Raw genomic sequence first — 19,066 nt, 5'->3', positions numbered from 1 at the left:
TGCCTTGGTTAAAAAGAAAAGCTTAACTTCATTTTAACTTTCTGTGGATTTAAACATTGTCTTTTAGGTTAAAGAAATAAGGCATAAATCATGGATAAGCACACAAACATAAAGCACTTGTAACAGTAGTACACTACAGCAGCCACAAGAAGACCTGCAATTCATTTTGAAATATTAACGGAGTGTGAAAATACATGTCAGGCAGGTGCTTCCTGTGGAAACACTTGAGAATAATACATGTCCTCTGTCTATCATACTGTGGTTTTTTTGGTGTGTTACCTAAACCAGTGTTATATCTAAAGATAATGCTGTCAATACTGTTTGTTCTGTATTACATTTATTTCACACATTGATAATTGCAATGTGACCTCATAAGTTTAGAATTGAGATTTCTTTTTTTATGCAAAAGTGTTACATTTTGCAAAGACGACAGAACAGATGAATATAAATTTAAAGGACTCGTGGGTCTAGATCTAAAATTATTAGAGATCTCATATGTCAGCAATACCAAAGTACTAAAGCAAAATTGTAATTAGGGTTGCAAAGGGGTGGAACATTTTCGGTAAATTTCCGGACGCTTTCCAAAAATCCCTGGAATATTCCAAAATTTCTGGAATGTTTCCTACATTTACTGGAAATGTTCCACCTTTTTGCAACCCTAATCGTAAACAGTCCAAATTAACTTTATTCAGAGTTTCAACCCCTATAAAAGCACTGCAGTTAAGAGTAAAATAAATTCATTTTATATAATGTAAGCCTTAGTTGTCATTGGATAGTAATACTGTTCAGAAGGCATGCAGTTTTTCTCTGACAAGTTTTGAAACCTTTTTAGCCACATATATAATATAATTATTATTTTTATTTGTGATCAATTGTGAACACAATTATGGAAATTTACATTCAACTAAATTCACAAACATTTGTTTGAAGTACACCATTTTAAAAATGGACAAATCTCCAAACTCCACTGGTATTTAAAGTTGGTATGAAATGGAAATCTATTTTTCAAATGCATGTTATTGGTTGTATTGTGAATAATTCATCTGTGCATATGTGTTTTTTTTTTTTTTTTATTGTTTTTGACCTCATATTGTTTAATCAAAATGTCATAAGTGAATCTACCAATGAGACAGCAGACTTCTAACAGGTGACGTATACAGGACTTCTCTGATCATCTAGTGCACTTTAACCCGTCCCAGCAAACACCCACAGCTCCAAATACAATCAACAAACCATGCATAGAACCAAATTCAAACCTTACATTTTTTTTTCTTTTTTGTTAATCCATTCAGATATACGTCAAAATACAGATACCTGATTTTCATCGCAACTTTACCGGAAATCGTAAATGTTCAGAATGCAACATCTTGAATGCAGCTAGATTGATTAACACCACATTTTATACTAAAATTATTTCCTTAAGTAGCTACTAGGTTATGTTTCTTTATTAACTATACAAGCATTAAATGCATTTCACCGGATTCAGTGCATCTTGAACATGTATTTTTGTTGGATCTAGCAGACAAAGCTCCCTATTTCAGGACTGTCCAGCCTATTCTTTAGCCGTTTGGTGTTGATGTGGTTAAATGGAAGCTTTTTAAAAAAAAAATTTTTAATCCCATTAAAGCTCTGTTGCTACAGCCATACACAAACGGATGTCTACGGTCGTTGCGATGCTTCTTGTGCATTTATTTATTTGTTTGTTTGAGCATCCTGCCATGAGTATTGAGTTAAGTTTTTGCATTCAGGTTACAAAACATTTAAATGAAAAAAAAAAAAACGTCTCTCGAAACTCCTGTGTTTTGTTCCACTAGAGGCCGTTCACACAGTATGCATTTTTCCATTCAAGTGCACTACTTTTCTATTGTTTTTTTTACATAAACGCGGTAGACGGACGTGTAGGACCGTTGCCCTCGCGAATCACGTGTTTTGCAGTGTCTCGCACATGAGCTCCACGCTTTTAAGACGCTGTGTCAAGTTAAAAGAATTTCAGCTTATAAAACGGAGAGTTCCGGTCCTTGATTCTGATTGGTTGAGCCGCATTCGAAGCTGTTGTAAATTACAAACATACACCTTTGTTTACTTTGTGTGTTGCTCGGCAACCACTTTGTTGGAACCACAACCGTTTCTGAGGAACTACATTGTTTGGCTGAAGAATACGGTTTTTATTAATATCATTGCTCTTTTATTCTGTGAAACCTTACTACGTATATGGAATAACCGTTTTATAAAAGCAATAAGCCCCGCGAAGCCGTGGTTTACAGTGAATTTATAACAGCTAAGGGGGTGCCTAACAACGCCCCTTAGCTGTTATAAATTCACTGTAAATCACGGCTTCTTGGGGCTTATTGCTTTTATTTAACACGCAGCGCCGCTCATCAATAAAGCTCCAAACAGTGGACCAATCAGAAGACACTGGAGGCGGAGCAAGCGTTGCAAGTTTTTGTTTACAGTAGCAAGTTGGCGTGTTATATTTGACGGCAGCATGGCGGAGGAGGCATTCAGCACTGCACTTTAAAAAAAAAAAAACATTCCTGAGCCCTGCGTCTCGCGTTTTTAGATGCATTCTGTGTGAACGGCCCCTAAGAAAGTCAGCAGAGCAGGGTCAGGTGAACCCTAAACCATCTGAAAAGGGCTTCCTTAAGTCATTCAGTCAACCTACAAACTAGTTGACTGCCACAATTTTTGTTAAAAATATTCAATGGTCAATAAAGCATGCCAGTAACACAAACAAACTTCTTCAAACCATTCAACCTCATTAGAAAGGCTTTTGTTTTACATGTGAATAGAGGAAGAGGGCTTCATCCAGGCACATCCTGCTGCAGTGACCACACGTCTCACTGCCTGGCACATTTCACACGCTATCCAAACAACAAAACAAGCAGTATGTACTGGACTCACATACTCAAGTGTAGCGGTATCACTCAAAAACAGCACTTGACTGGAGGATGAGAGAGATGGAGGGAGATTTCAGGAGTTAAAAGCTGATTTTCCCCCTTGTCATGGCGTAGCCCAGTTTGGCTTCATTGTTGATGAAGGACATGATGCCCAGGTAAGTCTCGATCAGGAGCGGCCGCTCCAGTATCAGCACGCCATTGGCTCGTCCCGGGATGGGGAAGTCTTTATGGGCTTTTTTCACAGCCTGGATGAGCTGAGCCTTGAAATTCTCAAGCTTCAATGGAGAACAGAATTCAATTTTATTTTACTTCCATTAAATACGAATAGCAGACTGAATGATTTTAGCCATGTCTTTTAGGGCAGAACCTGAAGTATTTGATTGCTTATTTGACAGCCACATGCACTGCTCGAATTTTCGTTTAGAGAATTGTGAAAGTTATTTAAGGATTTCATCTTGAGTTGTTTATTTTTTTAGCATTTTGCTGAAAGATTTTAAAATTGATTTTTGTATGAAGTAGTGTTATCGTGATAATGGAATTTCTAAATTTGATACAATACCTCAAAATATATATATATATATATAGATTTTGATACAATTTTTCAAAAATACGCCATATTAAAAGCATAAAATTTGAACAGTAAGAGTAGTTCATTTAATTTTGACCTTATCCAAAGTATTGTCTTATCAATTAAGATTCCTCAGGCCTGCTACCTCTCCCAGTTAGATAATAATAATAATACAAGATAGAAATATTACTATTGTAATATAACTATGGTATTTTATTCATTTAATATATTAATTTTTACTTTACAATAGTAAATTTACAATACTTATGAATTTCTTCTCTTGCAAAAGTGAAACTCTTGAGCTTTTATTTTGGAGGAAAACTGAAACAGGGTTTCCGCGGGTCTTAAAAGTCTTAAATTTAGTTGTATCAAATTTAAGGCCTTAAAAAGTCTTAAATTGTAAGTCTTACAAATTGTCTTAAAATGTACAAGAACGTCTTAATTATGATTTCAGTCGTCACTGATAGCCTCGTGGGCAGCGCGTCGACATGTAGGGCCATTGCGCTTCGGGCGTCCCGTGTTCGAGTCCTGGCTCGCGGACCTTTCCCGATCCCCCCCCCCTCTCTCACTTCGCTTCCTGTCTCACTACTATCCTATCAATACAAAGGCAAAAACGTCAAAAAATAAATCTTAAAAAAAAAAACAATTATGATTTCAAGAGGTCTTAAATTTGGGGACGGAATAGACCAGAATTGCGATACGGCTGAATGTGACGATTAAACTTCAAAAGGCTATGATTTCATTAATTAAACATGAGCACTGCACTTTCAAATTCCGGTGCTGCACTGCTTTGTGTACAGCAGTTACCGGGGAAACAGTTATATTTCTACCAAACGCTCCACCTGCTGGCAGAGAATGAGCATTTTCAATAAAACTTGTTTTGTTCAGAGTTCAGACCAATGCGAAAATTGACCCATGTTTTTACCCTGCAAACACGCAGAGCTTTAAATGTGAACTGGTGGATCGATAAGAAGACAATGCATTATAAAAATATAAACAGTATAGGGGTGTGCGATATGTACGGTCTGCGATAATATCGTAATTCTTGTTTTAAGGATGTGCGATTTGATATCGAGTATATCGCGAAATGCAAACAAAACACCTACAGAGTGCACGCATACATTAGATGAAGTCTAGCAGGTTAGACTAGTGAGTGCGCGTGCGTTCTTTCACTGCATGAATCAGTCTATTAAAATGCATTTAGAATTATCACATAATTTAAGATATGGGACAGAAAATTTATAATTTCATATAGCTACCATCACACAAAGAGTGCCGTTTTTTCTCCAAAAGTCAGCATGATTACAAATGTGATATTGATTTTATACAACAGTTCAATAAACAAGAATTTAATATTAAGAGATTTACGTTTTAGACACCATATTTCCTGTTTTTGTTCTATTTCGCCAACAAAAATCATTCCTAACACAGCCACAGCGCTGTTTTGCGTCTCTGAGCAACAGGACGCTGTTTCGTTCCTGAATGAATCAACCGTTTAAATGATTCGGTTCAATCACAATGACTCACTTAACAGTGTCTTGCTGCCACCTACTGGCGGTTTTAATCTCACATTTAAGGTACCTTTTCATTTTTAAAATAACTTCAAACATCAGTTGTTTTAGGTTTAAAATATCAAAACATTATTTATGCATTTGTAACTGCAGGTTAAAGTATTTAATGTCCCTCAGGGCTGCATTAAACTGTGTAAATACATCTAAATGACACTTCTAATGCAGCTCCTGTGTTTCCTCTGCATTGTAAAGATCAATTTTGTTGATACTGATTTCATTTGCTTGGTAACAGCCCAAATGCAAGAATTTGACTCAAAAGATGATGCACACTTTTAGAAAAAATGGCTTAAAAGGTAAAAATGCCCTAAAGGTAAAAATGCCCATAAAAATGGTTGGAAATGATTACTTTCTATCACTGCTGTGAACTGACCACGCAGAATATGAAGAATATCAAAAAATGCAGGCATCAGCTGTCAGCACAATTAGAGATAAGATATCAGCACAATAACACACTCTATGGCAAAATATTGTCTAATTATTGTTATCGATAAAATCACAGAAAATTATCGAGATATAATTTTTGTCAATATCGCACACCCCTAATTTATGTTATTTAATTGATATAATAATTTATTGATAATAATTGTTTAGATTAATAAAATAATTAATACTTTTGACTCATCCATTTTCTTAAACATGGTAAAATGGCTGAAATGTAAAGTTTATCATTTTATAAAACTTTTTATTTTTGTGAAAACCTGTATCTGAACTGTAAATTATGCTTTTTACAGTCATTTTTACAGTTAAATATGGTACTATAGACATTGCCCTACCCCGCTCATATGTTATTAATTTTATTTGTGCAGGTCTTAAAAAGGTCTTAACTTTGAGCTTAAAAATCGTGCAGAATCCCTGTGAAAAGAAGCTTCGAATCCACAAAAATGTTGGAAAATATGTGAATGTGGAAAAGTGTAACTGGCAGCCTAAAGTCACAGCACATGCAGTTTGTTTCACTTTCTGTAAACCAAGCCGATCTGAGACGCAACAAACACCAGATCACGAACTGCTTGTGTGCACATTAAAGGGGTCATATGATGCTTTTTTAAAGATCATTAATTTAGTCTTTGCAACTTCAGGGATCTTATCTATGCACAATCAGCTTGTAACACTCCAAAGAGAAAGGAAAACTTGAAATTGCATCATATGACCCCTTTAATTCACCTATTATTTATTTATTCATTTAATCATTGAAATTGCACATCTATAATGCATAAACTCAGTATAAAATGTTAGCCAAGATGGCAAACAAATATTCCCAATTTTGATTTGAGAGCAACCAAATTTTTTACATTTCCAGAAAACGCACTCTTCACCCTGAAACACATTTTCACGCAATTTTCACGCAACAAACTATACTGTGCTATGCGTGTCAGAGAGAAGAGAAAGGGGGAATGCAGCTGGTATCCATACCGCAGAAGATGAGCATTGAAAACAGAAAAATCTATAAGAATCAAGCACTAGTAGGAAGCACACTCACCTGGCAGAGGGAGGCCACCTTTTCATCGGCGTGTGCCATGGGGTGTTTGGTGAAGGTGGCGTAGGGTACGTCAGTGGACCAGGGGTTCCAGCGGTTTATGAACGAAGGTCTTGGTCGTTTATCCCACTGGACACGGATACCGGTTCCCTCTCTCCTTCACACACACAGTACAATACTGCCTAAACCTCATTTAGATTTTTAATGTCTGCTATATAATGTACAAATTAAAATTTTTGGGTAATTAACAAAGTGTGGAGAAAACTATTAGACATTTGTCATAAAATGGCATATAATCACAATGTCATGTTGAGAATGAAGTGTCTTACTTGTTGAGGGATTTGGGGGGAAACTCAAACTCGCCGACTGAGATCGTGTCCACAGCATTCAGGGAAATTCGGACGACCTGCTGACACTGGAGGTTTATGAAGTCATATTTGCACACCAACAAAGACCTGCAAAAAACCAGCAGCTCGTTCAGAACCCGTTTCCTGATACTAATGTATTAAACACAATTCTCAATGATGATTTACTTACACTTACCTCTCAGTTATAAGTACCAGTCTCTCTTTTTCATTGTTCCAGTGATCAATTCTGTGGTAAAAATATAAAGAGCACATGAATCTGGCTGAACAGACATCTGTCAAATTCTGCTGCATAACCTAGAGAAGCGGTATAGTGAAGTTATCAGATGTTAACATCAGTACTTTGATGTGCAATAACTGACAGATACTATATTCACATGGCATTTGCATAGCACTCCAAGCTACTTCAAAAGCATATCATGGTTCTCTCATAGTAAATGTAAAAAACAGTATTTCCCAAAAGCCAGTAAGTACCATGGTATGTTTTTGTGTAAAGGTTGCAATCAAGATCCTGTTCATTTAAAAATGCATGCAATAAAAGTAAAAATGATATTGTGCTATAAAAGGGTGGCAATGGACTCACTCTGCTAGCAGCCACACGCTAAGAACCTCTCCATCTTCTGAAGGCAAGGCAACCGTGCGGATATCATTGACCGCCTGCTCTATAGTTCCTGGCTGAGACCAGGGGAAAAAAAAGAGAGAAGCTTATTTAGGCCTAGATGCTTGAAACTAGAAGAAACTAGAAAATAAATAAATCATTAAAAATAAAAAAATAAATACAACTTATGTCTACTGTGTAGTTAAAGTCCTTATAGGTCAGTGGTTCTCAACTTTTTGACTCCAAGGTTTCCATTTTCCCCAAAAAAATATTCGGTGGCCCCATGACTTGTCCAGGTGTTTGTGGTTTACAGGATAAGCATCAAAGGATTTTTAAAAACATTTTTCATTCACAATTTCTTCATGGTAAAATATTTTGGCATAACTAGAAAAACATGTATAAAATTGCCCATGAAATTATAAGATTTGATACATTTATATTACCTTTTCAGGTCAAGAAAGCACACCTTTATACACTCTAAAAAATGCTGGGTTATTTCAACCCAACTTTGGGTCAAATATGGACTAACCCAATTTTTGGGTTAAAAATGTAATGTAAAAATGTATCCCAACAGTTGGGTTAGTCCATATTTGACCCAAAGTTGGGTTGAAATAACCCAGCATTTTTTAGAGTGTAGTTAGGATCAATCATATATTAAGTCTTTCCAAGACATTGGGAATCCTGGTTCTTTAAAGGAAAAAGTTGTAGAGAGGTAAATTGAAATAAGAAATTTCCTAATTTTTATTTGTTTTATCTTATTTTAAGTTATCTTGAGGGCCCCCTATTACACTCTAAAAAATGCTGGGTTAAATACAACCCAGTGCTGGGTAAAATAGGGACAGACCCAGCGATTGGGTTGTTTTGACCCAGCGGTTGGGTTACTACCCAGAAGGTTGGGTTAAACATTTAATCAAACCGCTGGGTCAAAACAACCCAATTGCTGGGTTTGTCCCTATTTTACCCAGCACTGGGTTGTATTTAACCCAGCATTTTTTAGAGAGTACAAACACGCAGAAATCATGATGCATCAAATGTATTCTAAATTGATGATACAATTTTGAACCAACTGAAACCACACACACACAAAATAACAGGCTGTTCTTTACATTTACATTTATTTATTTAGCAGATACTTTTATACAAAGTGAGGTAGAAAAGAAAAGGAACATCACAAACCAGAATACAAGCTAAAGGATGAACTATTTTGTCTATACGGGTAATAATGTTTCAGGTGATTGATTAATTTCTATAAATTCACAAACTTTGTCCCTAATCTTTCCTGCATCCCACCTCAATACCAGCAAAAGTGTTTTGCAATACAACATGAAGACAATAAGTACTTTTTTATGTTTGTTTGTCAAAAAATGTAAACATTTTCACAGAAATGCGCACCATAAATGCAAAATAATTTGAATTATTTTTTGAATGACTGTTTTAAACTGTAGTAGGCAGTCTACAGTATACACAGGAGGCTACACATTACGCAGTATATTAGTATTTTATTGTAATTAGGATTACAAATGTGATAATAGATTTTTACAACAGTTCAGTAAACAATAAATTAATTAAGAGACTTACGTTTTAGTCAGCATATTGCCTGTTTTTGCTCAATTTCGACAACAAAAATCATTCCGAATACAGCCACAGCGCTGTTTTGTGTCTCTGAGCAACATGACGGTGTTTCGTTCCTAAATGAATCAACCATTTAAACGATTCGGTTCAATCGCAATGACTCGCTTATTAACAGTGATTTGCTGCCACCTGCTGGCGGTTTTGATTTAACATTTAAAGTATCTTTTCTTTAAAAAAAATAATTTCAAACATCAGTTTTCAACGTTTTGTGTTTAAAATAACAAAACATTATTTATGCATTTTTAACTGCAGGTTAACGTATTGAATGTCCCTCAGAGCTGCATTAAACAGTGTGTAAATGCATCTAAATGCCACTTCAGAGGCAACTTCTGTGTTTCCTCTGCATCGCAAAGATTAATTTTGTCAATACTGATTTCATTTGCTTGGTAACAGCCCAAATGTCTGATTAAATGTAAAAAAAAATAAAAAATTTGACTCAAAAGGTGATGCACACTTTTCTAGAAAAAAAAGGAAGTATTTTTAAAAGGTAAAAAATGCGCATAAAAGGTAAAAATCAATTTAAACTTATTGGAAAAGATTAAGTTCTATCACTGCTGTGAACTGAGAATATGAAGAATATCAAAACTTTAGGAGTCAGCTGTCCACGGAAGTCCTTAAGATATCAGCACAATAACACGTTATTGATAAAACACCAGAAAATATCAAGATATATATTTTTTTGTCAATATCACACACCCCTGGTAAAGAATAAGTAATAAGACCCCAGTGGATCAAGGGCTGTCAATCTACAGTTTGGTGAAGCTACAAACCAAAACTGTATAGATAGATACTGCTCACATATATTTGGCATTGTTTGATGTCCTGAAACAATTATGCTAATTCAGACCTTTTCAGCGATATATGGCCAGTGTGTTATAGAACATCACATTTTCAAGTAAAGTCATATTTTTATTTTCAATTTAGGCATATATTTTCAGCTCATATTCTTGGCACCAAAAGCACCAAGGTCCACTCACTTGAAAATGTCTGGCCTCGCCACTGCAATGTAGAAAGCATTTTCAGTTCTTGCGTGTCAACTTAAACAAAAACTATTTATCGTTAACGTCGCTTGATCCAAGTCGCTGCGCTCCTTCTATGAACGCGATCAACGTGCCTATGATGATCATGCGTGCTGTCTAGGTAGGCAGCTTCTTAGGTTTTGCCATACAACCCCATCAAGTCAACGCACTAAGATGCAAACAATTTTACACATATTACAACCTTGACTACCGAGTCCGGACGTGTTGTAGCAAATACTGTGTTTCTTACTCACCCTAAAGACGAAATAATCCTTGACTTTGGCTCGCATGGTTGGGTTGTGGACATGGAAAGGCGTGAGGGTCTGTAGCGGGGTGCAGCAGGCCACCGAAGCTCCAGCTCGGGATAAATCCAGCCCATCATCACAGTCCGCCGGGTGTAAAACAGCCGCACCCGGGCTCTCCGGGTCTATGCTGTCATTCAGCTGCAGCATTTCTCTAAAGCGTCGAGAACGAGCCGCAAATATCGGTAAAAAGTGACTGCGCTCGGTTCCCGCAGCAGCGCTGTGTGTGTTGCGCAGGGGGCGCCCGCCTGCTCCGCTCTACGGACGATTTAAAGGGACCCGTTCTGTTTATGAGTTACATTCGGATTTTTAAAGGAACAGTTCAGGCAAAAATGCTGGACGGGACCGGTCAGGTGGAAACATTAACCCTTTAACTGTCACCCCCCCATTTTTTTTTAAATAGGCATGCAGGTGCACTATCCAAACTTAAATTGTTGTAATTTATGAACACTTTGGAATACAGACATAAGGTTGGTCTCTCTTTAAAGAAGAAAATCAGCAAATTATCGCAAAAGTGGAATTTAAAAAAAAAATGTAAGTATCAAAAATTTGTAGTAGTTTAAATTTACTGTAAAGAAAATGCACTATATTAATTTTATTTTATTTTATATATAATAAATATTTCACATAACAGGTTTTACTCTAAAATTGGTATAAAATCAAAGCCTTATGTCTAAATAAGTTATGTTCCAAATTTGAAGTTGATATGAAAAAAATCGAGGTTCCTGTGAGATTTAATTTAGGGCGTTATTACCACAAACAGCCACCGGGTGCCATCCAAACTCCATTACATTATTTAAAGCATTTTTCTGTCACAAATGTCTAGATTTCTCTGTCAATATTACTTCTATCTCAAAAAACCACCAAATATGGAATCCTGAGACTCAGACCTTTCCAATTATATGTTTTTTGTCAAGATTATAAAAAGTTTTGATTTTAAAAGACAGTAATTCATTTTGTAATATGACACTTGACACTGCCCAATAAGGGGGAGGAGAGCCAAAAGATTTTAAAGTACCATTTCCATGGTAACGCAATGTCTGATTTCGAAATGGTTTTCACAGGATGAATCTTGGGCTTCTAAGCTTTCAAATGATATATTATTTATGATGATTGATAAAAGATTTGATAGAGAAAAAAGACAACAAAAAAAAGAGCGCCAAACGTCCCACAGGTGGTACGGTGACAGTTAAGGGGTTTTAATTACGTCTCGTTGAAATCGCAGGAGAGCTGGGTAGTAACTGATTACATGTAATCTGCATTATGTGATCAGATTCCAAAAATCAAGTAGGCTACTCATAATTACAGTATACTACATTTTAATTTATAATGCTTATAATCAGATTACATTTTTATGGATTTTTTTTACATTTATAACGCATTTATTTGTGACCTGTGCTGGCAAAATGAGTCACAATGAGCAAATTTTCAAAAATTAGTTATTTTAATTGTCACATTCTCCATTAAAATGATGTATGGTTTGTTGGAATCGGACGAAAAATGAACCCGTTTGAAGTCAGCAAAGTAACTTCTTTTTCCAAAGTTTTCCAAAGCAAAATCACCTTAGCAACATTTTCCTCCACTAACTATCTTAATATTAATTACTATATTGATCATCACAATATAGCCATTTGTATTTTATATTTGTTATTAAAAATAAGAACAGATGCAAAAAAACAAAACACAAAAACGCAACAGTAGAACAAATACAAGAAAGAAACAAATGGGCCTAGTGCAGAGAAGTGAGCAGAGAAAAAGGTAGGCCTACTCCTCTCAGAAAACTTACAAATAAAGATAATTTTAGATCTTTAATTACTGTTTGGAGCATTGGGATTGCTATATGCGAGGGCTTAATGAAAATTTTTCGACATTTCTCACTGTTTTGTCTGTAGTTCAAAATGACTCAAAATGAGCTCTGAATAGCAGTTAGTGTGAATGTCATGTCAGTCAGCTCTTTGCCAAGTCAAAGACATACAGCGAGGTCAGTGTAGTTCAATTCCCGAAGGAATTACTCTTACGACTCTTTTTAATGAATCAAAAACATTTACTTGAGGAGCTTGCCAGCTCTAAATGGGCAGGACTTTAGCTTAACAAGAAAACAAAACAAAAAAAAATTAATTTGAAAGTTGTAAGTGGTGAAAATTACGATCTAGAACCTAAAAAGTTAGCATGCTTCAAGTACAATGAAGTTCTTAAATAAAAATATAAAAGCCTTAACATTTGCAGCACACAATGTCAAATTGTAATACAACCTAGTATGCAAGTGCAGAAATGAAATGCAAAAGAAAAAAAAATTATATGAAGTTGTTATATAAAGCATTTATTGCAGAAGGAGTGTGTTTTCAGCCTTTTCCTTAAAGTTGTGATGGTCTCAGTAGATTGGGTGGAGGATGGCAGCTTGTCCAAGAAAAGAAAGGGTGCAGTTTCTGGAATTCGACTTTGTCCTTTATTGTGAAAAAACCCCTAGGCATTACTCACTCACTATAAACGGTGCGATGGAACATACATACATACAATTGGTCATCAAGCTTCCTTGCTTGTTGTGAACTGTGGTGTTGTGGTCAACTGTCAGGTTGACAGCAGTCCATTAGATCTGGTCTGTCAGATAAAATGAAACTGCTAAGTGCTGCTAAGTGAAAACTGCTTAAAAAATTCATTTCTCAAGTGACAGAAAAAAATGTGCAATTTTAACAGGGAATCCAGTGTATTGATGTCATGACCTCCAGAAAGAGAGAGAATGACACAAGAATACTCTTTACAACATACTATGCTTTGGGACACACACATGTTCTAATCTCACATTCTGTTTAGAATGGATAGTGAACACTGGGCTGTATGGCAGAGCTCCTCAGATCTTGTCCTGGAGGGCCAATGCCCTGCAGAGTTTAGCTCCAACCTTGATCAAACACACCTGAGCAAGCTAATCAGGGTCATGGGATCCAGGGGCGTAGCGTCTGGGTATGCAGGGTATGCGCGTGCATATGGGCCCAGGCTGATTGGGGGCCAGCCGAGGGGACCTTTTAATTAAAACGAACAAATTCTTAATTCGTGCCCATAATAAATATGCTGTAGAACTTTTGTTTTGGCACAATTAATAGATTAATCAGACCAAAGACTGCCCATTTAATAAAACCAAATTATACCTCGCGTAACACCGTCTACATGAGAGCCAGCGGCAAATTCCTGAAGGACTGTAGTAGAACTGTTTCATTTTCTATAATTACGTGCAAGCGCTGCATTGCCACGGTCAAATAAAATAATAGTTAATAATTAAAAAAAAACTATGTGAAGATGGTAGCTATCTAGTTGAAAAGACTGTATCACAACTGTATTACATCTAGCTTTAGAGACACCTGCACCATTTTAATTCTCTTTCTTTCATTTTAATTCTCTTTTATCAAAAGATTATCAAAAGTAGCCTTCTTTCCATTGAGAATACACAAAGCCATTAAAGACATTGTAGATGAATCTGCCAAAAGTAAGGCCCAGACAATTTCATTAAATGAAATTAATTACAACTAAAATGTGAGTAGTTTCTTTTTTTTTTTTCTTCTTTCATGCGTTCTGTCTTTTTGCATTTTTGGCCGCTGTGCCAAGAGTGTGTTTGCCTTATTTGGTAAATATGGCAGCGTTTAGTGCCATAACATGTTTAGAATGAAGTCAAAATTAAAGTTGTGTTATATTGTGTGAATAATGTTAATTAATGTGAAAATTACATTCAATTACATACAATTACCTACTCCAAAAAAAAAAAAAAAAATGTAAAAAAATGTTTTGAATGAAAATAATAAATGTTGGCAAAGTTATATTGATGGTGTTTTAGAGGTAAATGTTATGCTACGACTGTTATGACACAACAAGCTGTTTTATTGATGATTTTTGAAACACTAACTGATTGATTACATGAGATATTCACTTTATTAAATTGTTCAGGGCAGCAGCCCTCCAGGACCGATTTGAGGAACCCTGCTGTATGTTCTGTAGAGTTCACATATTAGCCTCTGCAGTATGAGCAAATTGATTTAAAGACCAATTTGTTTAAAGAATTGAAGAACGAACAAGTGTGACATGTTGATTTCAAACAAAATCAGGAGGTTGTTAGTTTGGAGTTTATTTTGGGAGTTCAAAAAATCTGGAATGAACCACTTTGTGCATGTAAACATTGTCACTGTAATGTGTGTTTAAAGATAATGAGGGATAAGTCAAAATAAATGTTAATGGTAAATGAAATTAAACTGAAAAATGTTCCTCTAATTCAGAGAGAATTTCCTGAAGCTGCGTGTCAATGAAAAGTGATGAATCTATGCACCATTCTATGAATCACTACAAAGATTTCTAGTGGAGTGACAATGACGAAAAGAGTGTTTACCTCAGAGCTTTGAAAGTTTGTGCATAACGGAATACTGTTTAACTGCTTCTGCGTTTTAGTTTAAATCAGAAAGAATCTCCTGAACCCAGCTGTGTTTCCATGAAAAGTGAACAGTCAATAGATGATGTAATCAACTTTAGTTCAGGAGACTCTTCTGCTGATCTGAGGTGAGGACAGTTTCATTGTGTATTGGTTCTCAAAGTGTAATTTTGATTTGATAGGGTCTTTAAAATGCAAATACTGCAATGTATAAATATACAGTATCTCACAGAAGTGAGTACACCCCTCACATTTTTGTAAATATTTTATTATATCTTTTCATGTGACAACACTGAAGAAATTACACTTTGCTACAATGGAAAGTAGTGAGTGTACAGCTTGTATAACAGTGTAAATTTGCTGTCACCTCAAAATAACTCAACATCTGGATATGACGCTGAGCACGTGCACTCAACTTCTTTGGTCGACCATGGCGAGGCCTGTTCTGAGTGGAACCTGTCCTGTTAAACCGCTGTATGGTCTTCGTGCTGCAGCTCAGTTTTAGGGTCTTGGCAATCTTCTTATAGCCTACGCCATCTTTATGTAGAGCAACATTTTTTTTTTTCAGATCCTCAGAGAGTTCTGTGCCATGAGGTGCCATGTTGAACTTCCAGTGACCAGTATGAGAGAGTGAGAGCGATAACACCAAATTTAACACACCTGCTCCCCATTCACACCTGAGACCTTGTAACACTAATGAGTCACATGACACCGGGGAGAGAAAATGGCTAATTGGGCCCAATTTGGACATTTTCACTTAGGGGGGGACTCACTTTTGTGGCCAGCGGTTTAGACATTAATGGCTGTGTGTTGAGTTATTTTGAGGGGACAGCAAATTTACACTGTTATACAAGCTGTACACTCACTACTTTACATTGTAGCAAAGTGTCATTTCTTCAGTGTTGTCACATGAAAAGATATAATAAAATATTTACAAAAATGTGAGGGGTGTACTCACTTCTGTGAGATACTGAACATATTTGTAAAATTTACATGCACCAGTGAGCTTTCAAGGAAAATTTCTGTTCACTGCTGTACTCCTGCGTGCCCCCACAAGCTTCATTTTGAATATGACCACGTCCACAGAACTTTGTTCCATGTCCACGTTTACAATGATTTTGTTCTTACCAATTTCACTTTATGCCTTTATAGGCATTTTATATATTTTTTAAATATATTTTTAGCAATGCACAATAAATGGTGATGAGTTGGCAGTTGAGATTCTACAGCATATTTTACTGTTAATTTCAAATTTATTCTGGGACACAGTTTGAATTTGGAGAAGTGTTTAATAACTCTTTTTTTTACACCATTTAGACATATGCACATTCATCTATGGTATGGTTGTTGTGTGCTTAAGAAAATACTATTTTACCAGGAAACTCAATGTGGAGGAAGAGGATGAAATCCAGAGCAAAGTCAAGTTTCCAAACATTACATTGCCCAAAGTCACTTTCATTCCACTAGTCAGATATATCAAACATCCTGAAGAAGGTCCCAATGTGGATTGAACTCACAACCCATGATAAACAAGACCAGGATCTCAGCTGATCTAGTCACTCATGTATGAAATATAAAGACTTCATCTTGAGTCAGAACAACAAAGACTGGAGATCTGACAGACAGACCATAACAAATGATCTGGTGCTGAGAGACTCTGAATGATGTTGATTTAAAGGCAATATAATAATAAAGAAAAGAGAAATTGGACAACCCAGAGACAGTGTATGCCAAAGAGCAACATAATTTTTGTTCTTTGCTCGTGTACCTACAATGACAACAGTGAGTCTTATTTGTATAATGGGAAATTTTGTAGAATATGTCGAGTAAAATTTTACAAAATGCAGACTTTAACATACTAAATATGTAAGATGAGTAGTAAAGGACAATTTTTTTTATTTTTTATAAAGAAACTAAAAGCAACTTTCAGCGAAGTCTAAGACTGATTTTTAACTGCAGATCACACTTAAGTGTTGTGGAATAAGAACTATATATAGCCAATGAATCAAACAATTTGGGCTTATAAGTCTGCAATATGATGTAATAGCATCATATGACACCATTCATTTGTTCATGATTTATTACAATGCATAAAATGGTATTTTAGTAGCAGGTTACTTTATGTTCAATAAGTATTTGATGAATGTATTGAGAAGGCCAATTTCAGTTCACTGTATTTATTAATATTCTTGTTGAATGTTGCCCTCTAAACAATGTACATATTGCAAACTACACATCAGCGCCATTTTAGAACGGGGTCTACAGCTTATACTAAACCTCTGTTTCGTTTAGTTAAAGGGGTGGTTCACTGTTTTTTTTCCTAGGCTTGATTGTGTTTATGGGGTGCAGTCTAACACGTGTTAATGCTTAGTTTTTAAAAAAACATTATTTTTCACATAATTTACCTTTATTCCACACCGCTCTGTCCCTTCTCTGAGAAACGGGCTGATCTTTTCCTGTTTTTAAGAAGCCCCGCCCTCAGAAATAGGCGATGGGCTCTGATTGGTTAGCTAGCCCAGTGTGTTGTGATTGGCTAAACGCGAGGAACAGTATTAAGAACCGCTGCTTTAGAACATTGATTTTGAAACTTGTGAATCCATTAGAATCGTTAGAAGAAAGAATCGCGATTCATATATGAACAGATTTTTACGTGCACCTCTAGTTTTCTCTTCCTCGTCTCTAAAGCAGCGCAGCATGGCCTCGCCCCCTTTGCTGCCTTTTCCCGAGGGCGGGGTTTATCTGGGTTTGTGATGTCATGAACCCGGGAAGTACCTCGTTGTAGTCCCAACCAGTCGTTTTTGTAGGCATTAAACTGCCAGAATTTTAAAAGACGATATCTCCGTTTGCATTGAACTTTCAGCTTCGTAACTTTGCAGATATTGTTTATGCTCAAACAGCAACATTACACACTAACTAATGTTAAAAAAGTAAAATCGCAATCAACCACCCCTTTAAATGTATGATACTTGCATTGCCTTGGCCTGGAATGAGTGTATGGATGCAGTCTCGGATGAAAGTCTTGATGGTAACATATACGCTCCCTTCAAACTGGAATCATGGAGGAATATCCGGTAATGTCCACTTCGCAGGGCGCTTACAGTCAAATATAACAAACGTATGAAGCAATAAGAGAAACATACAAAATGTGCAGAGCGGGGGTACGCGAGGACTGGAATTGAGAACCGCTGTTCTAGACATGCCAAAAATTTGATGCTAGAGCACAGCAGCTCTTCTTCTTGGTTTTCTCTGATGCAGATGCACAAACTCTGCAGCAGCACTTCTTCTTCGTCGTCTCGTCTGATGGGTAAATGAATTGTGAGTTTCCTTTGGGCAATAAAACCAGTGATATCAGCATTGGTTGCCATGGAACCGGAGGCCTGTTCTGCCTTTCTGATGTGTTAGAGGCATTTCGGGGGAAGGGTCCATAGACCCTTATAGTTGGTTTGTTGACTGAGGGGTGTTACAGAGTATTTGTTAAATATAACTAAAAAATAATTGTGTGTCTGATTGGTCCAGACACTACATACGCTAATATTAGTCTGTTTCTTTCTTATTCCGAGGTCACCGTAGCCACCAGATCCAGTCTGTATCCAGATCAGATGGTCACTACAGTCACCCGGATGCAGTACGTATCCAGACCAGATGGTGGATCAGCACCTAGAGAGGACCTCTACAGCCCTGAAAGTCAGCAGTAACACACACACAAAACAGTATACAATTCAAAAGACAATATACAAGAACAGTAATGGTATACACAATGTCCTGAGGAGATGTGTGTTCATTCACAGAAAGGTTTTTCTAGGAATTAATTAGAGAAGAGTCCATTTTTATAGGCATTGTGTGCCTTTCCTAAGGGTAAATGAATTGTGAGTTTCCTTTGGGCAATAAAACCAGTGATATCAGCATTGGTTGCCATGGAACCGGAGGCCTGTTCTGCCTTTCTGATGTGTTAGAGGCATTTCGGGGGAAGGGTCCATAGACCCTTATAGTTGGTTTGTTGACTGAGGGGTGTTACAGAGTATTTGTTAAATATAACTAAAAAATAATTGTGTGTCTGATTGGTCCAGACACTACATACGCTAATATTAGTCTGTTTCTTTCTTATTCCGAGGTCACCGTAGCCACCAGATCCAGTCTGTATCCAGATCAGATGGGCACTGCAGTCACCCGGATCCAGTACGTATCCAGCCCAGATGGTGGATCAGCACCTAGAGAGGACTTCTACAGCCCTG

General features: G+C 36.5%; 2 protein-coding genes across 2 annotated transcripts in view; both read right to left on the bottom strand.

Moving 5' to 3' along the window:
• Window positions 1-2,306: 2,306 nt before the first annotated feature.
• Window positions 2,307-10,675, bottom strand: LOC107698845 (tumor protein p63-regulated gene 1-like protein). Its single transcript, XM_016499970.1, has 6 exons — window positions 10,379-10,675; window positions 7,459-7,550; window positions 7,054-7,104; window positions 6,840-6,965; window positions 6,514-6,667; window positions 2,307-3,172 (listed from the first exon to the last, which is right to left on the bottom strand). Exons 1-6 carry the CDS (start codon window positions 10,574-10,576, stop codon window positions 2,978-2,980), a joined length of 816 nt encoding a protein of 271 aa, XP_016355456.1. The 5' UTR covers window positions 10,577-10,675; the 3' UTR covers window positions 2,307-2,977.
• A 4,553-nt stretch (window positions 10,676-15,228) lies between these two features.
• Window positions 15,229-19,066, bottom strand: part of LOC107698841 (nuclear factor 7, ovary-like) — a gene marked incomplete at its 3' end in the record, with an annotated part of 14,119 nt that continues 10,281 nt past the window's right edge. Inside the window, exon 7 of the mRNA XM_016499965.1 lies at window positions 15,229-15,249. Coding sequence (XP_016355451.1) covers window positions 15,229-15,249 — 21 coding nt within the window. The remainder of the gene's footprint in view (window positions 15,250-19,066) is intronic.

This window comes from Sinocyclocheilus anshuiensis, unplaced genomic scaffold, assembly GCF_001515605.1.
Source record: "Sinocyclocheilus anshuiensis isolate Anshui unplaced genomic scaffold, SAMN03320099.WGS_v1.1 scaffold358, whole genome shotgun sequence".
NCBI lineage: Eukaryota > Metazoa > Chordata > Actinopteri > Cypriniformes > Cyprinidae > Sinocyclocheilus > Sinocyclocheilus anshuiensis.
This window is presented reverse-complemented; position numbering and strand designations above follow the sequence as displayed.